This window comes from Macaca nemestrina, chromosome 7 (assembly GCF_043159975.1).
Source record: "Macaca nemestrina isolate mMacNem1 chromosome 7, mMacNem.hap1, whole genome shotgun sequence".
NCBI lineage: Eukaryota > Metazoa > Chordata > Mammalia > Primates > Cercopithecidae > Macaca > Macaca nemestrina.
In genome coordinates, this window is record NC_092131.1 from 72,574,829 (window position 1) to 72,602,828 (window position 28,000).

General features: G+C 35.3%; 1 protein-coding gene across 8 annotated transcripts in view; it reads left to right on the forward strand.

The window, feature by feature from the left end:
• LOC105477982 (Ral GTPase activating protein catalytic subunit alpha 1) overlaps positions 1 to 28,000 on the forward strand; it is a 275,561-nt gene that overhangs the window by 224,021 nt on the left and 23,540 nt on the right. For all 8 annotated transcript variants that reach the window (XM_011734912.3, XM_011734908.3, XM_024791574.2 and 5 more), the window contains 2 exons: positions 17,425 to 17,583; positions 19,342 to 19,469. In XM_011734912.3, the coding sequence (XP_011733214.1) occupies positions 17,425 to 17,583; positions 19,342 to 19,469 (287 nt within the window). The remainder of the gene's footprint in view (positions 1 to 17,424; positions 17,584 to 19,341; positions 19,470 to 28,000) is intronic.

Here is a 28,000-nt window from a genome sequence, read left to right on the forward strand (position 1 = left end):
CAGTTTATCTAAAACTATTACTAAATGTAACCAACTGAATATGATCAGCCATTTCATTTGATACTCTGTTGCCTGATACCAAAGCTCTTCGCACTTCACTAATAAGCTTTGAAACAGGGTTATTAACATACTGTTTTTGAAAGGAAGTTTAGGACTCTTTACAAATCTTTTATAAGATTTGATTGACTACTGTATTGGTCTGTTTTCACATTGCTATAAAGAATACTGATACTGGGTAATTTATAAAGAAAAGAGGTTTAATTGACTCACAGTTCCATATGACTGGGGAGGGCTCAGGAGACTTACAATCATGGTAGAAGGGGAAACAGGCACATGTTATGTGGCAGCAGGCAACAGAGAGTGTGAGCATGTGCAGGAGTAACTGTCAAACATTTATAAAACCATCAGCTCTCATGAGAACTCACTACCACTAGAACAGCATCCAATCACCTCCCACCATGTTCCTCTCTCAATACCCAGTGATTACAATTCAAGATGAGATTTGGTTGGGGACACAAAGGCAAACTGTATCAACTACCTTTTAGGGCTTTTGTTTAGATTTTAGAGTATTGTTAGAAATTGCCTAATAAATGGATAATAGCTAAGAAAACTAATATATGAGCACTAATTAGATTGCAATGAGTGGTGGGGTAGAGGTAATTAATAAGTCTAGGAAAGCATATTCAGCAAAAAGTTTGCTACAGAATTTCTTGGCATATGCTTTTTAGAAGTACAAGATAAGACATCAATACTGATAATGGTACATGATGTTAAATAGGATTGGAATAAAGTGAAGGTTTGTTAAAACTTCACATAAACCATTTTTTCCAGGAATTCATCTTAAATCTCTTTGAAAATAAATCATACCCAAAGTAGACACAATTGTAAGTATAGTGTGAAAAGATAAATAAGCCACGCACAGTGGCTGACACTTGTAATCCCAGTACTTTGGGAGGCTAAGGTGGGAGGATTGCTCAAGCCCAAAGTTCGAGGCCAGCCTGGTTAACATAATGACACCCTGTCCTTACAAAAAAAATTAGCCAGGCATGGTGGTGCATGCTTGTAGTCCCAGCTATTTGGAGGCTGAGGTAGAAAGATTGCTTGAGTCCAGGAACTTGAGGCTGCAATGTACCAAGATTGCACCACTGCACTCCAGCCTCAGTGACAGAGTAAAACACTGTCTCAAAAATAACTAACTAAATACATAAATAAATTTAATCATGGCTTCATGGACATAACTTTTAAACCCCAATGCAGAGTGTAAAATTAATAATATATTACTATTGTACTGTCCTACAATAGTGACTGTCTTAAGTATATTTCTCATATATTTCTTTTTTAAACATTTATTTTTTTAATTGATCAATTGAAATTGTATATATTTATGGTATACAATGCATTTTTATATATGTAAACATTGTGGAATAGCTAAATCAAGCTAATTAAAATATGCATTACTTCACATACCAGTTTTTCATGCTGAGAACACTTAACATCTATTCTCTTAGCAATTTTCAAGTGTACAGCATGTTGTTCTTAACTATAGTCATTATGTTGTGCAATAGCTCTCTTTAACCCATTCCTCCTAACTGAAATTTTGTGTCCCCTGACCAGCTTCTCTCCAATTTCAAACTCTTCCCTATAAGCACTGACTCTCTCCTTTTAAGGAAAATGACATATAATGAAACCAATTGTATTTTATCATCAACCTTATAATGAAACTATGAAGGATATGACATTATTTGAAGGCCTGCCATATGTTGTTTTGCTTAAAGTCGCAGTTTCCAAGAACCTATTGATGACATTGTGAGGACTTACTGTACTCCATCTTTCTATGAGTTCAACTTTTTTAGATTCCACTTAAAAGTGAAATCATGCGTTGTCTTTTTGTGCCTGGCTTAATGTACCTAACATAATGTCCTCCAGGTTAATCCGTGTTTTTATAAATGACAGAATTTCCTTCATTTGTAAGGTTGAATAGTGTTCTATTTTGCATCTGTACCACATTTTCTTTATCCATTCATCAAATGATGGACTCTTAGATTGATTCCATATCCTGGTTATTGTGAATAAGGCTGCACTGAACGTGAGCATGCAGATAATCTCTTTGACACACTGATTTCATTTTCTCTGGATATATACCCAGTAGTGGGATTGCTGGATCATAATGATAGTTCTAATTTTTAATTTTTTGAAGAACCCCCATACTGTTTTCCATAATGCCTGTACTAATTTAAATTCCCACCAACTATGTACCAAAGTCCCCTTTTTTCCACATCCTTGCCATTACATTTTGTCTTTTTGATAATAGTCATTCTAATAGGCTATCTCATCATGGTTTTAATTTGTAAAAATTAATAGTATCTTAGATTGAAAACCTAAGAGTGGAACAAACTAGATTATTTTCTATTAAAATGCCTTTTTTATTAAAGAAAACTATGTCACGATATTTTTACTTCACTGTATTAAACTTGGCAATTATATGGCACTTGATACTTTACTCCTGTGACCTTTGTAGAAATGTCAAATAAGATGCCTCTTTCCCTCAAAATAGTCACAAGGGTCCTTAATTATTTTAAAAGAAGCATCTGAAATGGATGTTTAATAATCCTTTATCATAGCAAATAAGACAAATTTTAGGCATGATAGCACCATTTAAGAGTTGTTGGCCGGGCGTGATGGCTCATGCCTGTAATCCCAGCACTTTGAGAGGCCGAGGCAGATGGAACATGAGGTCAAGAGGTTGATGGATCATAAGCTCAAGAGATTGAGAGTATCCTGGCCAACATGGTGAAACCCTGTCTTTACTAAAAATACAAAAAACCAGCTGGGCATGATGGTGCACGCCTGTAGTCCCAGCTACTCGGGAGGCTGAGGCAGGAGAATCGCTTGAACCCAGAAGGCGGAGGTTGCAGTAAGCCGAGATCACGCCACTGCACTCCAGCCTGGTGACAGAGCGAGACTCCATCTCAAAAAAATAAAATAAAAGAGTTGTTAAATGATTGAGTTTTATTTTATTTATTTATTTATTTTTAATTATACTTTAAGTTCTAGGGCACATGTGCACAATGTGCAGCTTTATTACGTATGTATACATGTGCCATGTTGGTGTGCTGCACCCATTAACTCATCATTTACATTGGGTATATCTCCTAATGCTATCCCTCCCCACTCCCCCTACCCCACAACAGGCCCTGATGTGTAATGTTCCCCACCGTGTGTCCAAGTGTTCTCTTTGTTCAATTCTCACCTACGAGTGAGAACATGCAGTGTTTGGTTTTCTGTCCTTGCAATAGTTTGCTCAGAATGATGGTTTCCAGCTTCATCCATGTCCCTACAAAGGACATGAACTCATCCTTTTTTATGGCTGCATAGTATTCCATGGTGTATGTGTGCCACATTTTCTTAATCAAGTCTATCATTGATGGACATTTGGGTTGGTTCCAAGTCTTTGCTATTGTGAATAGTGCCGCAATAAACATTAAGTGTGCATGTGTCTTTATAGCAGCATGATTTATACTCCTTTGGGTATATACCCACTAATGGGATGGCTTGGTCAAATGGTATTTCTAGTTCTAGATTCTTGAGGAATCGCCACACTGTCTTCCACAATGGTTGAACTAGTTTACTACCATCAGAGAATACTATAAACACCTCTACGCAAATAAACTAGAAAATCTAGAAGAAATGAATAAATTCCTGGACACTTACACCCTCCCAAGACTAAACCAGGAAGAAGTTGAATCCCTGAATAGACCAGTAACAGGCTCTGAAATTGAGGCAATAATTAATAGCCTACCAAGCAAAAAAAGTCCAGGACCAGACGGATTCACAGCCAAATTCTACCAGAGGTACAAAGAGGAGTTGGTACCATTCCTTCTGAAACTATTCCTATCAATAGAAAAAGAGGGACTCCTCCCTAACTCGTTTTATGAGGCCAGCATCATCATGATACCAAAGCCTGACAGAGACACACACAAAAAAAGAGAATTTTAGACCAATATCCCTGATGAACATTGATGCGAAAATCCTCAATAAAATATTGGCAAACCAAATCCAACAGCACATCAAAAAGCTTATCCACCACGATCAAGTTGGCTTCATCCCTGGGATGCAAGGCTGGTTCAACATATGCAAATCAATAAATGTCATCCATCATATAAACAGAACCAAAGACAAAAACCACATGATTGTCCATGATTATCTCAATAGATGCAGAAAAGGCCTTTGACAAAATTCAACAGCCATTCATGCTAAAAACTCTCAGTAAACTAGGTATTGATGGGACTTATCTCAAAATAATAAGAGCTATTTATGACAAACCCACAGCCAATATCATACTGAATGGGCAAAAACTGGAATCATTCCCTTTGAATACTGGCACAAGACAAGGATGTCCTCTCTCACCACTCCTATTCAATATAGTGTTGGAAGTTCTGGCCAGGGCAGTCAGGCAAGAGAAAGAAATATAAAGGGTTTTCAATTAGGAAAAGAGGAAGTCAAATTGTCCCTGTTTGCAGATGACAATGATTGTATATTTAGAAAACCCCATTGTCTCAGCACAAAAGAAGCTGATAAGCAACTTCAGCAAAGTCTCAGAATACAAAATCAATGTGCAAAAATCACAAGCATTCCTGTACGCCAATAATAGACAAACGGAGAGCCAAATAATAAGTGAACTCCCATTCACAATTGCTTCAAAGAGAATAAAATACCTAGGAATCCAACTTACAAGGGATGTAAAGGACCTCTTCAAGGAGAACTACAAAATACTGCCCAACGAAATAAAAGAGGACACGAACAAATGTAAGAACATTCCAAGCTCATGGATCGGAAGAATCAATATCATGAAAATGACCATACTACCCGAGGTAATTTATAGATTCAATGCCGTCCCCATCAAGCTACCAATGACTCTCTTCACAGAATTGGAAAAAACTATTTTAAAGTTCATATGGAACCCAAAAAGAGCCCGTATTGCCAAGACAATCCTAAGCCAAAAGAACAAAACTGGAGGCATCACGCTACCTGACTTCAAACTATGCTACAAGGCTACAGTAATCAAAACAGCATGGTACTGGTACCAAAACAGAGTTATAGACCAATGGAATAGAACAGAGCCCTCAGAAATAATACCACACATCTACAACCATCTGATCTTTGACAAACCTGACAGAAACAAGAAATGGAGAAAGGATTCCCTATTTAATAAATGGTGCTGGGAAAACTGGCTAGCCATATGTAGAAAGCTGAAACTGGATCCCTTCCTTATACCTTATACAAAAACAGTGATTGAGTTTTAATTAAGGTTGCACTCTGAAATGGTGAAACTTTTATGCACTAGATTTATTAGAGAATAACTTCATTTTAACTATTTTAAAAATCATTTTTAACTAATTGATTGGCTTTAAGTACTCTCACAGTGTTTTGCAACCATCACCACTGTCTCTTTCCAGAACTTTTGCATTTTCATTTGGTTCAAAATGTTTCTTAATTTCTCTTGAGATATCTTCTTTGACCCATGTGTTTTTAAGAAGTATGTTGTTTAATCTCCAGATATTTTGGGGTTTTCCAACTATCTTTCTGTTGCTGATTTCTAATTTAATTCCATTGTTTGAGAGCAGACATTTTATGATTTCTATTCTTTTGAATTTCCGAAGATGTGTTTGATGGTCCAAAATGCAGTCTATCTTGGTGACTGTTCCATGTGAGTTTGAAGTTGTGTCAGTTTTTGCTTGATGCATTTTGATGCTTTGTTAGGCACCTACATGTACGGATCGCTATGTCATCTTGTAGTATTGACTCCTTTATTATATGAGGCTCCTCTTTATCCCTGATAACTTTCTTGCTCTGAAGTCTGTTCTGTCTGAAATTAATATAGCTATTCCTGCTTTCTTTTGATAGTATTAGCATGGTATATCTTTTTACTTTTAGTCTATATTTGTCTTTAGAGTGGCTTTCTTGTAAACAATATGTTTTTAGCTCCACTCTGACAGTATTTTTTAATTGGTATATTTATAACATTGATTTTTGAAGTGATTATTAATATAGTTGAATTAATATCTACTATATTCTTTACTGTTTTCTATTTCTGTCTACTGTATTCTGTTTTCTATTGTTGCCCTTGTTCTTTGTTCCTATTTTTGTCTTTTATACTTTTTCTGCCTTTTCTTGTTTTAATTGAGCATTTATATGATTCCATTCTCTCTCCTTTCTTAACATATCAATTATGATTCTTTTTTAACTTTTTAGTGATTGCTATAGAGTTTAAACTATACATTTGTAGTTCATCTAAGTTACAAGTCTGCTTTCAAATTACACTATACCGGCTGGGTGCAGTGGCTAACATCTGTAATCCCAGCACTTTGGGAAGCAGAGGCTGGCAGATCTGTTGAACCCAGGAGTTCAAGACCAGCCCGGGCAACATGGTGAAACCTTGTTTCTACAAGAAACACAGAAGTTAGCCAGGCATGCTGGTGCATCCCCGTGGTCCCAACGACTTGGGAGGCTGAGGTGAGAGGATCACCTGAGCTTGGGGAGGTTGAGGCTGCAGTGGGCCATGATTGTGCCACTGCACTCCAGCTTGGGTGACAAAGGGAGACCCTGTCTCAAAAAAAAATTATACTGTACTGCTTATATGATACTGTACTGCTTGCAATAGCACAATATCCCTAATCCCTCCTTCCCATCCCTTGTATCATTGCTGTCATTCATTTCACTTATTTTAGGTATATGTAAGCCTATATATATAAATATGAGCATATATATTCAAATACATTGCTGTTATTATTAAACTATATTCTGTTAAACCAATTACGACTAAGAAAAAAGTTTTAATTTACCCTCAATTATTCATTCTGTCATGCTCTTCCTTTCATGACGTAGATCCAAGTTTCTGACATATATGTTTTTCTTCTCTCCGAAGAACTTGTTTTAACATTTCTTGAAAGGTAGGTCTGCAGGCTGCAAATTCCCTCAATTTTTGTTTGCCTGAGAAAGTCTATTTCTTTTTCACTTTTGAAGGATAGTTTCACAGGGTACAGAATTCTAGGTGTCTGGTATTTTTTTTCTCTCAATACTTTAAATATTTCACTATACTCTCTTCTTGCTTATGTAATTTCTAAGACATCAGAAGTAATTTTTATCTTTGCTACTCTGTAGGTACGACTTTTTTTCCTTGGGCTTCTTTGAATAATTTGTTTTTTCTCCTTGATTTTCCGAGTTTGAATATGATGCACCTAGGCACAGTTTTTTGACATTTACCCTGCTTGGTGCTCACTGAGCTTCCTGGATCTGGGTTTATGACTGACGTTAAGTTGGGGAAATTCTCAGTTATTATTGCTTCAGATATTGCTTCTGTTCCTTTTTCTCTTTCTTCTTCTTTTGGTATTCCCAGTACATGTATTTACATCTTTCATGGTCGTCCCACAGTTTTTGTATATTCTTTTGAATATAAGTCTTTTTTTCTCTTTGCTTTTCTGTTTTAGAGGTTGCTATTGAGATATCTTGAAACTCAGAGATTCTTTCCTCAGCTGTGTCTTGTCTGTGAATGAGCCTATCAAAGACATTTTAAAATTTCTGTTCCAGTGTTTTTTTTTTTTTACTCTAGCCTTTTTTCTTTAATATTTTTCCCTGGAATTTCCATCTCTCTACATACCTTGTCCATTTGTTCTTACATGTTGTCTACTTTTTCCATGAGAGCCCCATAGCATATTAACCATAGTTGTTTTAAACTTAGCATGTTTTCAAGATTCATTCATGTTGTAGCATACATCAGAACTTCGTTCCTTTTTAAAGCTGATTAATAATCTGTTGCAAGTATATGCCTCAATTTGTTTACCCATTCATCTGTGGCTGGAAATTGGGTTGTTTCCACCTTTTGGTTCTTGTAAACAATGTTGCAGTGAACATTGGCATACAAATATCTATTTGAATCCCTGTTTTCAATTTGGCTATATAGCTAGGAGTGGAATCGCTGTGGTCATATAGTAATTGTATGTTTAGCTTTCTGAGAAGTCAGGATGTTTTCTATAGCAACCACATCATTTTATATTTCCACCAGCAATGCCTAAGTGTTGCAGTTTTTCCACATCTTTGCTACCACTTCTTATTTTCTGTTTTAAAAAAAAAAATTATAGCCATAGTAGTAGGTGTGAAATGATATTTTGTTGTGGTTTTGACTTGTATTTCCCTTCTAATAATATTGAACATCTTTTCATGTGCTTATTGCCCATTTGTATATACTCTTTGGAGAAATGTCTTATTTTCTCTAGTAGTAATTTAAATCGATTTAAGTAAAATTTACTTTGTCAGTGTCAAACTAAATTAAAGCAATGCTTAAGCTCTGTATGTATGAAAAATGTGGTCATATACCTCCTGACACTCCCATTCTCCAAGAAACAATAGCAACTTTTAAGTCCTACAGAAAGGGAATTTTTATTTGATCTCATAATTCAGTGTAATTAGCCTAAACCTTCTTTTCATAGAAATTGTTTAAAACCTTATAAACATTGATTTATCTGTATACTGATGTTTCCCATTTCCCTATACTTAATGACTCTTGCCTTAATCTGTTCCTCAGAGTTCTAGTATATGAGGTTTTTCTAAGTAGCAGGCTTATATTTTAGTTTTATTTTGGTATCACTTTATTTTTGATAGGTTAAATGTTTAAACTTAATAATAGAAGCCAGTTGTCTTATACCGGTTGTCCTTGATAAAAAATCACTTTCTGTATTGGTATTTTTTCTCCTGAATTTAATAAATTCCACATTAGTGGTAATAAGTTGAGGCCTAGAACATGTGTCCTATTATAAATGAACAATTGGATATCATTAGGTTGTCCCCCCTGTCCTTTGTACATATATCTTTAGGTGTGTTAATCCATTCAGTAGACACATTAATGAGCACTGGTTGAAGTATAATATTGGAGGAAGTAAGGCTTGTTGACCTCAGCAAGGAGTTTAATACCTCTAATTAAATTAGATAGTCGACAGTCAGTATAAAGAAATAGCCATGCCTCTGGCAAGCTAGAATTATTTATGACTCTGGTCCTTTGCTTTAAACTTGGTAGGATAAAATCATTTATATCTATTTTATAGAAACTAATTTTAGTTCTGACTTTTTATTTAAAATATGTGATTTGTAAATTATTTTCAAACATTTTATTTTCTCAGAATGAGAAGTAAATATCCTTGGACCTATTAAATGTAGCATTTATATTTCTTGTGAAGAGAAGCTTTTTCAAGGCTCAAGACAGTAGCAGCAGAATATTTATAACATAGACTATACTTCTTGAGCAGATTAGCCATTCAGTTTAGCTAAGTTTCTCTTAGAAATGTTGTACCACCATATAAAAATCCTGATATAACCCCAATCCAAGCAATCTGTTCTATAAATTATCTCTACCTGAGGAAGATTGATGGAAAATGGTTAAAAATAATTTCCACTTAGCTGAGTGTATTCACCCCTAAAAATCAAAAGTGCTGCCAGCATTGGTGTAAAGTGTTCACAGGAGCCTCTCTCATTTCCTCTGTCTCCTTGTTCTAGCCACTTGCTGATACTCTGCTTCATAGGTAGCTGAATCATCCTTTTAGAAGTTTGATGAAGATCAAGTTGAGATAATTGTAACATACTTAGTTGAACTCTCTAGTCTATCTTTCATTTCCTGGACCCCCCAAAATAGGGGGAAAGAAGCACTTTATTTAAGTCCATTTCCTCTGAATTACTATTAGTGTAATGGAAAGTGTTTCCTTTTCTGTCTTGAAGTTTAGTCACAATAGTTGTGCAAATAAATGAACCTTGTAGTGCTGCTTGGTCTGATTTTTTATTTTACGTCTGTTTTTCTTTATTTTGGACAGAAATATAAGATACTTTCCAAAGAACTATATACTAAATATAGTCTGGAAAATGAATTTGTTCAAAAAACAAATTTAAGGAATAATTTTTAAATTTTTTCATTATTTTAGTAAAAGTGAAGTTAGGATTATATTTAATAAATGCTGTGAAATTATACTCATTGTTTGAGTCCCAAATATAATAACCTTATAGAAGAAACTGCCCTGAACTCCAATTTTTGCATATATACTCCTGATGACAAGAATAGAGGATTGAGAAAACAGAAAATATCAATGGTTCAGTACAAGTTTATCTCACCATAGTAAATGTTATGTAGGTGAGATAGCAGAGGCCTCTCATTGTATAGGAAATAAAACTCTTTTTTTTTTTTTTTGAGACAGAGTCTCGCTCTGTCACCATGCTGGAGTGCAATGGTGCAATCTCTGCTCACTGCAACCTCTACCTCCTGGGTTCAAGTGATTCTCCTGACTCAGCCTCCCGAGTAGCTGGGACTACAGGCATGCACCACCACACCCAGCCAGTTCTGGTATTGTTAGTAGAGACAAGGTTTCACCATGTTGGCTAGGATGGTCTCGATCTCTTGACGTCATGATCCACCCACCTCAGCCTCCCAAAGTGCTGGGATTACAGGCATCAGCCACCGCACCCAGCCGGGAATAAAACTCTAATTCCTCACTATGGCCCTACGTAATTTGACCCCGCCAGCCGCCTACCTCTAGATCTCATCTCCTGTCTTTTTTCTTTTCATTTACCATAATCTGGTCTCACTGACTGTCATTCTAACCTTCCAACATGTCAAACTCATTCACATCTTAAGGGCTCTGTACACTTACTACTGTCTCGGTTTGAAATGTTTTTTATCCACATTATCAGACTTCCTCATTCTAATTGTTCTGTCCTTAAACTCATGTGACAGTTTCTTAGAAAGACCTTTTTAGACCATCCTAGCTAAATAAGCCCCCTCCTACTCAGGAACTTTATCACATTACCCTATATTATTTTCTTTATAGATTTATCACCGTGTAAGTTTATCTAGTTTATTTTTGTATATGTTTATCTGACTTCTCCCACTAGAATATCAAGGTCATGAGAACCAGGACTTTGTCTCTTTTGCTTACTGCTGTATCTCCAGCACCTAGTACCAGGCCTATTGGCATTTAACAAATGTTTGTTCAGTGAATTACCACAGCTACCACAGCCACAAATCAAAAGATCTATAGACACCTTTGTCTCAGTGACACACTTATCAAAGTGACATATTTAAATAAATGGCATAACTGCAGATAGTTCTGTTTTTATGCTATGTACTAGGTAATGATAGGAAAAAAATGCAACTTAAGTATCTTTTCAATAGTCACCAGTATTTATTGGATGCCCACTCTGCTTAGGCATAGTATTGGATGCTGTGCCTGTTGTTTTCAAGAAACTTCTCCCGATTGCTAAAAATGAATAATCTAAACAGCAAGTGAATGTAGGAAAATATGTATGACTGCTAGAAAGTATATTAAAACATGTTTTCTCACATGATTGAGGAGTATATCACAGAGTGTATTTTACTAAGTCTGAGTGCCTGAAAGATGGGGGAAAGAATGGGGACTTGGGGCAGTAAGAATACTAAGTTAGTTTCTACATATATACCCCTATCTCCTGAAGTAACTGCCTAACCTAATTAACTTCTGTATGTTCTTCAGCTTTTAGTTCAAGAGCTATTATAGATTCATGCCCTTTGTTATTTGTATTCAGAAAAGTGTGTTAATTTTTAGAGCATCATTTGTATTTTTAAATTATTTATTTATTTATTTATTGTATTGTTATTTTACTCTGGCTCCTCCACTGTACACAAAGGTTCGAGAGCAGAGACCATGTCTGTTTTTACTCATTGTTGCATCTGCAAAAGCTAGCATTTGGTCAGCTCTCATTATTTGAATGAAAGAAGGTGGATATGAAGGAGGGAGGCAGGGAAGAGAGAAAAGACTTTTAAGACCTCATGAATTAGTATGTATGGTATATGGGATGAGTAGCATGTGATCTAGGACTATGCCTAAGCAGAGTAGGCATCCAATAAATACTGGTGACTATTGAAAAGATACTTAAGTTGCATTTTTTTTCCTATCATTACCTAGTACATAGCATAAAAACAGAACTATCTGCAGTTATGCCATTTATTTAAATATGTCACTTTGATAAGTGTGTCACTGAGACAAAGGTGTCTATAGATCTTTTGATTTGTGGCTGTGGTAGCTGTGGTAATTCACTGAACAAACATTTGTTAAATGCCAATAGGCCTGGTACTAGGTGCTGGAGATATAGCAGTAAGCAAAAGAGACAAAGCAGTAGAGGAATAGGAAGGAAAGTACGAAAAAGGAATATAGTACTTTTTTTAAAAAATGAAGAGCTCATTAGAGATGTAGTAAGGAAAATAGAAGGAATCAAAAAAGACTAAAAGACTATCACGTTTTAATCCTGAGTGATTATAATTAGTTGTTAGGTACTTTTAACACAAATGGAGAAGTCAGGAGGATAAGCTGATTTAGTGAGAAACATAATACAGTTCCTTTATAAGAATTCTAGTCTCCAGCCCGAGATAAATGATATTATATGGCACTGAGGAAATCTAGAATTGACTCTGGAATTCCTGTTGGTAATCATGGAGAATGAGTACATTGCCATAAGGTGAATGTCTTAGTCCATTCAGGCTGATATAACAAAAATACCGTAGACTGAATGGCCAAAACCACAGAAATTTATTTCTCACAGTTCTGGGGGCTGAGAAATCTAAGATCAAGATGCTCACAGATTCATTGTCTGCTGAGGGACCACTCCCTCGTTCACAGATGACCATCTTCTCATTGTAACCTTATATATAATAGCAGAAGAGTCAAGTAAGCTCTCTGGGGTCTCTTTTGTAAGGACACTAATCCATTATAAAGGAGCCCTCATAACCTAATCACCTCCCAGAGTCCCCTACCTTCCAATACCATCGCATTGAGGGGTAAGGATTTCAGGATATGAATTTGGGGGGTGGGCAGGATGCAAACATTCAGTCTGTAGCAATGGGTAAACATCTGATTTTCACAAAAGAACACGGAACAGGCCATAGACTATAGAAATTAACCAACATTCATGAGCTTCATGTCAGTGCCTGGCAAAATAGGATTATTAAACAGATGGTTTGTGAGCACTTAGATAATGAAGTGTAGTGATCACTAGGAGCCACCATGAGTTCACCATAACAAATCACATCAAAATAACTTAATTTGTTTTAATAGGATTACTAGATTAGGGAAAACCATAGACTGCAATAAAGCATTTAACTAAGTTGCTTGTTGTGGACAAGTTGAAGAAATGTGGTCTTCATAACAGTTTGGTAAGTATATTCATGAATGATTGTATAATCATATTCATAGCACATTAATTATTTAACAAGAAGTAATATAGGGAGGTGGTTACAGTATAGGTTCTGGAACCAGCCTGCCTGGGTTTGAATCCTGGCTCTGCCACTTACTATTTGTGACCTTAGGTGAGTTACTTCATCCTTTTAAGCTTCAATTCCTCACCTGTAAAAATAGGGATAATAGTATTGTTGTGGAAATTTAATGAATTGTCACAAACAGTAAGGACTTAATAAATACCTTTAATAAATATAGGATGTGGATTTTTTTAACCAGGAGGAAAGCCTATAATGACTTGCTATAAGGCTCTTAACCAAGCCTGTCCCTTTTGACATTTTTGTCCAAAATGTAAATGAAGACACTGGAATTTGAACTTAAGGAGAGCCCAAGTCTGGCAGAGTGCCAGCACATGAATAGCAGAGTCAGGTTAACAATAGACCTTCATAGGCTTAAAGATAATCTGAATCTGGCAAGGGAAAATTATGAAATCCCTTCTTTAGTTCTAGCTGTCAGTTGTACCTGCTTAAAAGAACTTCGTAAGAAAAAGACTTAGAAGCTTGAATTGACTACAAGTTCCATTTAAGCCATCACTTTTAAAATGCAGAAAGTAATTTATTGAACAGACCAAAGGAAGAAACAGCCCCATTGTGGGTTTGCTGTGTTATCCAGAGCGTGTGTTGATACTGTATTCTATTCCATACACAAGTTTAATAGAAACATTAGTAAACTGAAACTGTAACCCAAGATAATGAATATGTTTGTTAAGAGGAGCTAAGAAGAACGCTTTTAACCTGGAAAAGGAAAGGTGAGATGTATATTAGACTGATCTTCAGATAACGGAAAAGATAATATATAGAATACAGATTGGATTTATTTGGTAAGACTCATTTTGGAAGAGCTAGCATCTGGAAGACAGTTTGACAGTTTTTAGCTTAGTATTAACATGTTCTAATGATTGTAGCTCTTTAAAAATGAAATGGGGGCCAGACACGGTGGCTCACACCTGTAATCCCAGCACTTTGGGAGGCTGAGGCCAGCGGATCACCTGAGGTCAGGAGTTCAAGACCAGCCTGGCCAACATGGCAAAACCCCGTCTCTACTAAAAATAAAAAATTAGCTGGGCATGGTGGTAGGTGCCTGTAATCCCAGCTACTTGGGAAGCTGAGGCAAGAGAATCGCTTGAACCCAGGAGGCAGAGGTTGCAGTGTGCCGAGATCGCACCATTGCACTCCAGCCTGGGCAACAAGAGTGAACTCCATCTCAAAATAAATAAATAAGAAATGGGTTGATTTGTGAATTCATAAAATCCCCAACCTTAGAAGTATTCAAGCAGAGGCATGGTGTCTACTTATCAGGCATATGGTGGCACAACTTCTGTATTAGGTGGGAAATTAGAACTTTAAGGTCTCTTCCAGTATTAACATTCTAGTGTATTTGAGGACTTCACTTGTACACACGTTGAATTTCATTTAGCTGCTTTGTCTTCTTCAATTAATAATAGTCATCTGTAGCCTATGTTATATACCTTGAGTTCCAAAATGACTTCAGTAGCAGTTGAAAGAAAGTTAGAAGAGTAGTTTGGTTGCCAATCATTTTAACAGACCTATCCCATGTACAGAAGTCTTCTACTCTATTTCAGAAATGGATTAGCATCTGGGTCAATAAACATATAAGTAGCAACTTCTTTGGTGGTTTTGGAGTATAGCAAAACCTACTGGTTATCCATAGGACACAATGTTTTTTTTCTTTCTTTGAGATGGAGTCTAACTGTGTCGCACAGGCTGGAGTGCAGTGGCATGATCTCAGCTCTCTGCAACTTCTACCTCCCAGTTTCAAGGAATCCTCCCTCCTCAGCCTCCTGAGTAGCTGGGATTACAGGTGTGTGCCACCACACCTGTCTAATTTTTGTATTTTTAGTAGAGACGGGGTTTCACTTGTTGGCCAGGCTGGTCTCAAAACTCTTGACCTCAGGTAATTCGCCTGCCTCGGCCTCCCAGAGGGCTCAGATTGCAAGTGTGAGCCACCACACCCTGCCCCATAGGACACAATCTTGTAAGTCCATAGAGATAGGAATACATAAAATCAATATTAAATAATATATTAAGTATGTCAAACATACATATGCCTGAAATTTCTATTAATGCTTAACCATTAAAAATTGATTCTTTCAGTAGTCTTTCAAAAATTCCCAAGTCACATAGCAATGATTAGCAATTTCTCAATTTGTATCTAATTACTATATAATAGATTTTAAAGATATAAAAACATGCCTCATTATAACAGCCTAAAATAATTACTTTTTTAGCATTTGAATGTAAATGATAAGGGATTTCATGAAGCTTTTCCCTCAAAATGTTTGAACATATTTAGAATGACTTTGTTATGTACATAGTTCTATGCCAGAAATCTTCATTACAAGAGCTTGGCAAAAATATGTTGCTCTTTTCCATTAAACTTATTTAACAGACTTTTAATATCATACAGAAGATATTTGAACAAGCTTCAGTTATAAAAGTACGCTTGCCCTTTTTTTCTCGTTTCTTTAGATAAGTGGGCACTAGAAATTATAGATAGTTTTGGCAAGAGTTCAAGGGTTAATGTAGCAGATAAATAAAAGGAATTTTCTGTAAATTGAGACCTGCCTTATTTCAGTTGTCTTGTCTTTCCTTACCTAACTCATTTAATTTTAAAAAGTAAATACCTAAATTCTTCCTGACAGTGTGCTCAGCTTTTACTATCGTTTATTACTTCAATTATACTTGATATCACTTAGAACAATCTGCCATTTGGAAATCTCAGTATAGCCTGGAGCTTAGTATTAGATCTGGCTGCTATTGTAACATGTACAGCATATGACATTAATGTATCAAAATTAGATTGGATCATCCCTCCTGGTTAAATTTATTTCACATTTCTTTTGTATTCAGTTAACATAAACCTATTAGGGAAGCTGACACATGGGGATGGCTGTATAGGAAGGATATTTTTAAAGTATTTTGATTAAAAAATGAAATTATGAAGCCATGGCTTTTCTGAGTTGTGTAATCTTTTTTGCTTTTTAAAAATGTCACAAAGCCCAAGTCTCACACGTTTATATTATTCAACTTGTGTATGTGTATAAGGATTAAGGAGTGACAGAAGAGAGGCTTTCACTAATTGGACTTAACTCCTCTCTTTGTTTAAGTCATATTTTAAGTTCTTTTTCCTACCCTATGTTCATCCTTAAGCCAAAATAAATGACATATTTCTGAAATAGAAATTGCCCATATGTTAGATGATAGCGTAAATATTGATGACAGTTATCCCAGGTTTACTCTTCTAAACCTTTCCACCTGCCGTGTGTCTAGTTATCTGAAACTAATGGAAATCCCATGTAAGATCTGCACTAAAAGTCAACTCAAATGCTCACAGTGGCAGAATCAATAAATGCACTAGTATAATGAAATTTTATAATAAAATGCATTATTCTATAGCATTCTCTCTGAAGAAAACTCAAGACTAAAGGGCATTAAGTTCATTTTTTTAATACCTTATCAGAAATCCAACTTCTGAATGTTTTATGTTTTTACAGTTTTAATTATCATAAAACTATAATTATCATAATGTTAATTATCATAATTAATTATCATGTTAATTATCATAATGTTAACTCTCTCTGATTGCCAGAAACACCTTTGTAAGCAAGCACCACAAACATTTAAATAACATCTTGAGGGTCTAACAATTCTCAAGACATCTATTTGGAAGAATATTTGAGTTTCATAGGCAAAGAAAACCTGGAAATAAATTTGTTAAACCAAATATAATCAACTTTCTCGTACTCAATTGGGGATTATCCAATTTATGAGTTATTTACTTGTTTTTTTAAAACAATCTTTTAAAAGATCTGTTAGTGGAGAATTGGTGCAGTTGCTGGTTAAGGAGAGTATTTGGGCTATATGTGAATCTTTTTAAATCTAAGTTATCTGTTTCCCATTGATTATTGACAATTGAAATTGTCTGGTCTTCTGCAGTGTCTCCTAATGTTTTTGAATGTTTGTGTTTCATATGTAAAACTGATCAAGCGCAATTTAACAATTTTTTAATTTCGTTTTTCCCCTTTTTATGTTGTATGTGACTGTAGGACTATACTCAAAGAGCTTTTAAAGCAGTATAAATTATTTTCTTGTTTTTCCAGTTGAGACATTTGGGAAATGATGAAGTGCACATTGTTTGGTCAGAGCATACTAGAGACTACAGGAGAGGAATTATTCCCACAGAATTTGGTGATGTCCTTATTGTAATATATCCAATGAAAAATCACATGTTCAGTATTCAGATAATGAAAAAACCAGAGGTAAGAACTCCTTATCTTCCATTTTAATAATAGATTTTGGTTCTATAGGGGTTCATTGGTTTTTTTCCATATTACAGAATAAAATTTGGAGTAGGCATCAAGTTGCGAAAGTGAGGGTAAATGTAACATAGACCCTGGTAGCTACATGGATTGCCTAAGCCTGGTTCAGAAGGAGCTAAAACAGAATAAATAGCAAGAAACTGTGTTCAAATGGGGGATTTGGCTAGGTAGTGCCAGAGTGAAAGTTCCTTTGTACCAAGCTCAAAAAGGACTTACCTTTTATTAAGAGAACAATTACAGTTTCCTGAAAAACACAGCAAGAAGTAACATTTCCTTTAGAATAGGAATATTTGATTCCTATATTTTTAGTTGTTACATCTTATTAAGATTACATCATTATTAGTCATGTCAATAAATGAGGATTCTACAAATTGAAAAAAATAAGCCAAATGGTTCAGTCACCTATCCTATAGTTGGATGTCTTATATATACACCATAAAATTCAAACACACTATTGCAGAAATATTTTCTTCAAGGATAATAAAAATTTGGTAGTATTTTTGGTGTGTTCCTTCCCTTTTTTAAACTGAATTCTTCAGTTTCTAGAAAACCTGCATTTGACAATTGATTATGAATCTTCAGAATTCCTTGAATTGTATTGTTTCTCATGTATGAATTTCTTATGTATGAATTTAGGTTTCTTCAGGGTTCACCTAAACCAGAGGTCAGCAGACTGTGGCCCATAGCCTGGTTTCATACAACCCACAAGCTAAGAATGTTTCGGTTTTGGTTTTGGGGTTTTCTACATTTTTAAAGAGACGTTTTTTATTGTTGTTGTTGGTTTTGTTTTGGCTTTTGGTTTTTTTGAGATAGAGTCTTGCTCTCGCTCTGTTGCCCAGGCTGGAGTGCAGTAGCGCAATCTCGGCTCACTGCAACCTCCGCCTCCTGGGTTCAAGCAGTTCCCTGTCTCAGCCTCCAGAGTAGCTGCTACTACGGGTGCCTGCCCCCATACCCAGCTAATTTTTCTATTTTTAGTAGAGACAGGTTTTCACCATCTTGGTCAGGCTGGTCTCGAACTCTCTACCTCAGGTGATCAGGCCTCCCAAAGTGTTGGGATTACAGGCGTGAGCCACCGCACCCAGCCTTAAAGAGTTAAAAAAAAAAAAAAAAAAATTGAAGAATATACAACAGAGAGAACATGTGACCACAAAATCTAAAATATTTACCATCTTATCCAGAGCTTATGTCCTTGCCTTCAGCTGCCATTTATGCCAACCTTATTCAAACAGAATTTCTAAGTTTTGAAACCGTGAGTGAGTCACCTCACAAAAATAACATTTAATTATCAAAACATAGATTTTTTTCTAGTAAACTATGTAATAAGAATTTTAGGTTCTGTAGTAAAGCTAGTGTCACACAAAAATAATGAAGAACTAACTTCTAGGCTATAGTGTTGACTTTTTGTATACAACTGAAACTAGCAAAATTTGAAAATTGGCTAAGTGTGTAAATTATTTACTCAGTTACATGAAGAATATAGTTCTTTTGAATAGACACCCTATAAACCTTTGGCACTTTTTGTTTATTGTCCTAGTATGAGTGACGCATCACAGAAAAGAATTGAATTCAAATAGTATTTTTACTGAAGGAAGAACTAAAGCAGCAGCAAAAATACTTTTGGATACAAAGTGTCTTAATTGCTCTTATTTACAATCTGTCTAATTTGAATATAAAATTATGTTCTGATTTCTCAATCAGGTTCCCTTCTTTGGTCCCCTTTTTGATGGTGCTATTGTGAATGGAAAGGTTCTACCCATTATGGTTAGAGCAACAGCTATAAATGCAAGCCGTGCTCTGAAATCGCTGATTCCATTGTATCAAAACTTGTATCCTTTTTTTAACGTAATGGTTTCTACTCTAATGTATGTCTACTCACAAAGGAAAATATTTCTTATGTATTGTTAAAGCCTTTTATTTTCTAGGTTTTTTTAATTATTAATTTTTGTAGAAATGGAGTATCATTATGTTGCCCTGGCTTGTCTCAAACTCCTGGGCTCAAGTGATTGTCCCACCTCAGTCGGCCTCCTAAAGTGCTGGGATTACAGGTGTAAACCACTGCACCCAGCCTGATTCTCTATTTATTGATGTATAGATGGTGGAGTTCCTCCCCAATGTTGGAGCATTTATGATATTTGAATGATATATTTTCTTTCACATGCCTTTTTTTTTTTTGAGATGGAGTGTCACTTTTGTCACCCAGGCTGGAGTGCGATGGTGAGATCTTGGCTCACTGCAACCTCCGACTCCGAGGTTCAAGCAATTCTTCTGCGTCAGCTTCCCAAGTAGCTGGGATTACAGGTGTCCACCACCATGCCCAGCTAGTTTTGTATTTTTAGTAGAGACGGGTTTTCACCATGTTGGCCATGCTGGTCTCGAACTCCTGACCTCAGGTGATCCGCCCGCCTCGGCCTCCCAAAATGCTGGGATTACAGACCTGAGCCACTGTGCCCAGCCCTCTTACATACTTTTAATCAGTACTAATCTTTTGGTTAATTAGAGTCTCATTATGTGTCAGGTACTCTACTACTCTGGAGTTGCAGAAATAATCAAAACAGTCTTTGCAAATAATTCAATCTAGTTGGGGAAACATACTCTGTTCAGCATACATGTTTTAATAGAGATATGGGCAGGTATTCCAGAAGTATAGTAACAAGGGGTCTCTCACCTGGATGGGGTGGTATTGTCAGGAAACACTTCTGAAAAAGTGAGGATTGTAGCAATTTTGAAGGACAAATAAGAGTTAATCAGGTGGATGAGCCTAAGAGCCTTCCTTCCAAGCAGAGGGAACAACATAATCAGAGACATGGAGGTATGAGAAGATGTGGAATATTTAAGAGCATAACTTCCAGAGCCAGATTGCCTAAACTCAAATGCTGGCCATGCTTTCTTAGCTGTGTAGCCTTGGGAAAATTATTTAACCTTTTTGAGCCTGAGTTTTCTTGTCTATAAAATGAGAATGATAAGAATATCTAGCTCATGGTGTTATGACAACTAATGAGTCAATATGTGTAAAGCTCTTAAAACAGTGCCTGGCACACAACATACACAAAGTTTTAAATTTTAAATTGTTTTCTGATATTCCTTTCTAAAATGAATTATTTATGTTTTTCATATGCTTTTTTTATATGATTTAAGACATTTTATTTTTTATAATAAACTGTAAATGATAAGCTTTAAAGGAAGGTTTTTAAAAATATCTTATGTTCCAGTCCACATGAAATAGATTTATTATCTTAATAGTCTACCATGTACATTTTCTTCTTTTGATGAAAATTGACTTAAGCAATCTGATTACTCTGTAATTTCTCATGTATTCTGACACAATGAAATGGAATTGCAGGTGGATCATGGTATGTTACACTGATGAAGCTTAATGACATTTCTGTGGTACTTCTTTTTCATAGCATTTATATCTTCACTTACTTTAAATTGAAAACTCGTATTTGAAGTAGTCATTTTAGTGAAACGATAAGGACTAAAATGGACCTTGAATTGTTAACAAAAGTATAATTTGGAGACATCCACTAAATAGAGATTTATCAATTGAAAAGAAATTTCAGTAGGCAAGTTCAGTGAGTAGTATGGACATAGCGAGTTTATTTCTAAGTCACTTGTCTTTGACTACACAGTCTATTGATTGTTTCTGAAGATTATTTTGAAGACTATATTGTCTGTTGATTGTTTGAAGCATCAGGAGGAACTATTCAAGAAGACCCTTGAGTTTTTGTGAACCCTGCTGAGCTCAGCCAGCAATCAGTTTCATTTCCTTTACCTTTGGGGCCTGGAATCTTGAGTCTTTTCACCAGATGTGAACAAACTATGATTCATGAAACCCATACTCACAGCTTACCATTTATAAGGTCCACACATACCATGTGCCTTTTTTAGGAATTACAGGATCATTCCCTAGATACAGTATCTTTTTCCTTTAAACAAAACAAGGTGCTTACTGACAAATTCTTACTTTCCTAATCTACTTTTTCTAAATTTTTATTATTCTGATTTTTATGTCATTGTAATACAGGTTGGATATCCCTTCTCTGAAATTCTTGAGACCAGAAGTGTTTCAGATTTCAGATTTTTTTGGATTTTGGAAAATTTCATTATACTTACAAATTAATTGAACCTCTCTGATCTGAATACCTGAAATCTGAAATCCTCCAATGAATGCTTCCTTTGAGTGTCATGTCAGAGCTCAAAAGTTTCAGATTTTGGAGCATTTTAGATTTCAGATTTTCAGCTTAGGGATACTCAACCTATACTTCCATAAAAGCTTTGTAGTTTTAATCTGTTTACTGGAGTATACTTTTCAGTTTGTTGTCTCTTGAATATCTCTAGAACAGTAGCTAATCTTATGTGGAATATACAGGTTATTACCCATAAACTTTATCCACTTTGTTAGCTTCATCAAGGATGTTTACTCTCTGACTTTTGCCTCTTTCACAATTCACTGTATCCTAATGTCCATTCTGAGAGTTAGTGTCCTCTGTCATTTCATTAAAGGTGCAATTGAAAGTGGAGTGCAGAGGTAGATATGGAAGAGTTTGCACTTTCTTGTGTAAATAAATGTCTTAGGTCTTTTTGGAAAGTGGTGAGATCGATTAGATTGTAATGCAAAACTATTTGCCTCTTATGTCATAAAATAGGAACTCAACTTATTGAACAAGCACAGACTTTCTGACCTGAGGTACAACAACATTTAAGATGCACTCCTTACCAAGTAGTTTTAAAATGCAAACTGAAGAGTTTTGGGAATATGGCTTAATTTTTTTTCTACATCCCAGTTCATAGTCTTCTATTTCAGACTTCATATTACACTAGAGGTATATAAAATCTGGCTTTGCAGTTAGAAAGCATTAATTTTTAACTCAAGCTCTGCCTTGTGATCTTGGCCAAGTCACGGAATCTCTGAACCTCACTTTCTTCAACTGTAAAAAAGATGCTAATAACCATCTCAGAATTGTTGTGAAGATTAAATGAGTTAATGAACTCGGATGTACTTAGTAAATGTAATCATAAGTTACATTATTTTGTGCAATGATTAATCCTGTTATGTGTAAAGATTACAGTCAATATAAAACAAGTCTACCCAACACCAAGGAATTGCCTAATTGGGTTTTTATGTTTGGTTGATTGGTAGGTTGATTGATTGGGTTGGATTTTTCAGGCCTACTTCATCATGTTTTTAATAGCCAATCTTGCTGAGATGTAATAGATACCACATTGGAGAAAATTGATGAAAATAGTAAACATGAATACTTTATTTAAACACAAAATCTGAAGTTTTCTACCAGCAAAATTACTTCTGGGACACAGAGTAAATACATTAAATCAGGTAGATCAAAAAATTTTTCTTGACTTGGAATCTTGAGTTTAGAAACTACAGGAAGTTGTTTTCCCATACTACCTGGGTGTAGTATATATACCTAGTGTAGTATGTATATACATGCAGCAAAGGCTAGTAGTATCTCTACTTAATACATACTTACATATATATATTATAAATATATATGTATATTATGTACAAAGTTCTATATTCTAAATGTTGGGGGGAAATTACTTCATACAGGTGGATGATTTGATTTTCAAATGAACATTTATAAATAAACAACTAGACATTTGTATTTTAAGATATTGAAATGCAGGTACATCTGTCTTAATTTTAAATAAATACTTGTTTCAGAAACATAATGTATTAAATTTTAAGATGTACATTTTTGAAATATCAGATTAAGTTATTAAGGAAAAAATGAAGCATTCTAAAATTGGTCAAGAATTTAGTTAACATAAATTACAACAGAAATTGCGATACAAGTAGGCTTTTGAAACCAGCAGTTAATCCTTTACTCCTCATAAAAGAAATGAAGGGATTAAAAAAAAAAATCAACTTGATTATATTTGGGTAATTGTACTGCTGTGTCAGTTATTTTATGCCCAATAAAAGTACCCACTAAGATTCCACAGCATAAATTGTGCTATTTATGATCATTAAATACAGTTTAAATGTTATCCTAGGAATATCTTCTGTAACCATGAATCTAATGTTGTTCACTAAATGGGGCAATATTGATTGTCATATGCTACCCAAATCGATCATGCCGGCAGCCAGAATTACAGTAATCTGTCCATATTGATGACTGTCTTTCAAGCTGAAACCTCTCCTTCACTTCATTTGTTTCTTACATTACTTGTACTGGAAAAGCATTTTCTTACAACCTTGATTTTGTCGGCTAGGTACTTTTTTTTTCAGGCGGGGGAGGGGTCTGGAGCTTAATTTGTTAGTTTGATCATGCAATTAGAATTGAAATGCAACACTGGGGAGGAAAACCAAGCAGATTCTGTGTAACCATTGGACCAGAGAAGTATTTCAGCTTTAATTCTAGCCATCATTTATTAGCTACCTATTGAAAGAGTGTTCATGGTTTTTTGTTTCTGTTTTTTGCAGTGGGAATCATAATCCCAAATTATTAATTTCATGACCTCAGCCATCATAGAGTCTATTCTTAAATAAAAATTTTAAAGCAATTATTTCTTTTGATCCTAAAGACATTTTGACTATGACTTCTGAATATACAAATGTTAAATATGATACTTTTAGGTAAATACTGTTTCTTTTTTTAAGTGAGATTTATTATACATAGAAATTTGCAGAATTTGCAATATATAATCATGTTGTAGTAGTGAGGGTTCTCAGAGAAACAGAACCAATAGGATATATATATAAAGGGCGAGAAAAGAGATTTGTTTTAAGGAATTTGTTCAGGTAGTTGTGGGGGCTGTCAAGTTCAAAATCTGTAGGAGACTCAGGGAAGAGTTGATGTTGCAGTCTGAGTCTGAAGGCAGAATTCTGTCCTTCCTCAGGGGACCGCCCACCTGCATTATAGAGGGTAATCTGCTTTACCCAAAGTCTACTGATTTAAATGGTAATCAAATCTAAAATATAACTATAACAGTATAAATATAACAGTATTATACAGTAATTATGAGTATAATATTTGTTATATTAATATTATAAAATATAACAGTAACATCTAGACTGATGTTTGACCAAAAACTAGGTCCCATGACCCAGCCAAGTTTACATAAAATTAACCAACATATCCTGTTTTTCTTTTCTTTTTATCCTTATTACAAATTATAATTTGAGAAAAGTACATAAATCATAAACGTACTAGGTAATGAATTATTACAGTTTAACTATCAACAAGTCAAGAAATAAAATTGTAATTTTTCTTCCTTCAAAAATATTTATTGATCACTTACACAGTTAGTAAAGATTTTGAGAGGGATAAAAGACAAATCAGATAGTAATCCTATCCTCACAAGCTTTTAATTTAACAAGGAGAGAATAATATATACATTACTAATTATAATAGAAGATTAAATGAAAGTTTCCTGGTAAGGTTATAGATAAAATGCTATAAAAGTTCCAAGGAAGAAGAAATTACTTTGGAGTAAGATCAGGAAAGAATGTTTAGAAAATCTGGGCCTCAAAAGGTGGGGTTTGAGTAGATGAAATGCAACATGTCTGTTATAATTCTTGTTATTTATAGTCTTAAGGCTTTGTATGTATGCATATACGTATATTATATAAGTATAATATTCTGAAATATACAGTATGGGGGATATTATATAATTAAATGGCATTTTAAAAGAATACTTTATTCCTCGATTTAGAATATTCTTTCCTCCCACAACTAGTATTATTTGATTTCTTCTAATCTGTTTAGATTTGACTTTTCCTTAAATACCAGAATTGGGTTTCTATTTAACTTGATCAGGCAGATTACCAGAAGTCAGTGATTATTCTTCAATTACTCACAGTTTATTATCCCTCAAGCTCTACTACTCAAATGTACAGTACCTGTTGCAAAGTAGGAGAGCCAAAACTAAGTGGAATGGAATTGATTGGTTCTGCTAATGCAGTTGCCTTTCGTTATGATAAAACACTATAAAACCTCTTGGGGGGGGGGGCTGTCAGTATTGTTGCCATTTCACATTAGAAGAAAATGAGTTTATTGAGAAACTATATAATTTTATGTATCTACTGTCTTTTGTAGATTATTTCCTCAGAAGATAACATCAATAAGTACGGGTTATCCTTAATTTAATGTGTAAAAAGAGGATAATAGTACCAAATTCAGGATGATGTAAGGATTAAGTAAAATTATCCACATGAAGCACTAGGTAACCTATCTGTCATGTAGCAAGAGTTCAGAAAATGGTAGCTACATGGGAGTTAATGATGCTATCATTATTATTGTCTACATTGACACTTGGGATATTCTTCTAAAATGCAAACCTTAGTACAGACAGTCCCCAGTTTAGGATGGTTCAGCTTTATGATGGTACAATTTCAGTGGAAATCGTACTTAGAATTTTGAATTTTGATTCAAAATTCAGGAGAATTGCTTGAATCTGGGAAGCAGAGGTTGCACTGAGCCAAGATCATACCATTGCACTCCAGCCTGGGTGACAAGAGTGAAACTCCGTCTCAAAAAAATATAGGCTTTGCATTAGATGATTTTGCCCAACTGTAGGCTATTGTAAGTGTTCCAGGCACATTTAAAGTAGGCTGTAAGGTTATATCTTATAACTCGGGTAAGTTATAATGTTCAGTAAGTTAGGTGTATTAAATGCATTTTCAATTTATGATGAGTATTTTGGGATGTAACCCCATCGTAAGTCAAGAAACATCTGTATACTAAAAGACTTATGATGGCTCTTAACTGCTTGTTGAAACAAGTCTAAATTTTTTGATGACCTGGAAGCAATTATTTTTACCTTACCCTCCCTACCCTTACATTTCTCACTGTAGTTTTGTCAAATATACCTGTACTCCTCCCCAGCTCCATCCCCCATCTTTATCCTCATCTCCTACCACACTGATGCCCAGGGCACACTATGTGTCCAGCTAAGTTATATTCATTATTCCCGAATGCGCTTCTTTTTCAGGCCCATGTTGTTACCCAATAATGCCCATCTCTACTTTTTCTACCTAACATACTCATTATTCATGACCCAAATATCCTTTGTTTTTTTTTAAAAAAAAAAAAAAAAACTCCTTTACTATGCAAAACTATTGTTTACACTGCCTCAAAACATTTTGTTATAGTACTTGCTGTATGTGTACATATTATCAAGTCTTACTTATCCTTGTTTCACTAACTTCAAGCACAGTGCCTAGCCTATGGTAGATGGCTAGTAATTTATTGTAATAGAACAAGGTGGATGTATTTATTATCTATATTTTTGAAGTTTATATTTAGCAGGGATTCTTTTTTTTTTTTTTTTTTTTTTGAGACGGAGTCTCTCTCTATTGCCCAGGCTGGAGTGCAGTGGCACGATCTCAGCTCACTGCAAGCTCCACCTCCTGGATTCAAGCAATTCTCCTGCCTCAGCCTCCCAAGTAGCTGGGACTACAGGCACATGCCACCACGCCCAGCTAATTTTTGTATTTTTAGTAGAGATGGGATTTCACCGTGTTAGCCAGGATGATCCCGATCTCCTGACCTCATGATCCGCCTGCCTTGGCCTCCCAAAGTGGTGGAATTATAGGCGTGAGCCACCACGCCCAGCCATGGATTCTTTTAAGAATGAAAAACCCCCAAATATTTTTTGTAGTAACTTATAGTTTGTGATTTGTATTAGACTAGACTACAACTCTTAAGAGTTTGCTGGGTAGGTAAGAAGAGGAAACCTAGGATCAGTGAAAATTGCCTCTTATACATGAATAAGCCAGACTAGCACACATACAAGGGTTTTTTATTTTGACTACTTAATCAGTAGTATATTTTTATTAGAGACCATTATCGTTTACTGAAGATAATTTTCAGACATCATTAATGAGGGTTTTCACTTCATTTGGGGTTGGGAGATCTCTTAGGGAGAAAAATGAGCTAAGACACCTCTGACTTGATGGCAGTGGCAGATGGCTTGGGGAGGATACATCTTGGTGTCCCCTCCAAGAAGGAGGCAGCATGAGGCTGAGCCCTGAAGGCTCACACTTCCTGCTGTAAGGCAAGGAAAGTGGTAGCAACAGGAGAGCAGTAGCGGGAAGCCATGGGAGTCTGGATACTGATAAGGTTTCCGATTTTGCTGCTTTAACATTTGTACCACCTATGTTAGTGAGTCCATTAGGATCTCTTAAAATTTTGTGCCATTTGTTCTTCATGCTTTCCATGAACGTCTTACATATCATGGACAAATTGATTAGTTGTAAAGTCAAATTGATTGTTAAATCAACTAAGATGTATAGTTATGGTCATTCTCTTCAAAAGAAGAAAAGATAATTCTTCAAATAAAATGTCTCACCAGCTAAGTGATCCAAGTTTTGTGGTCTTTGAAATGCTCACAG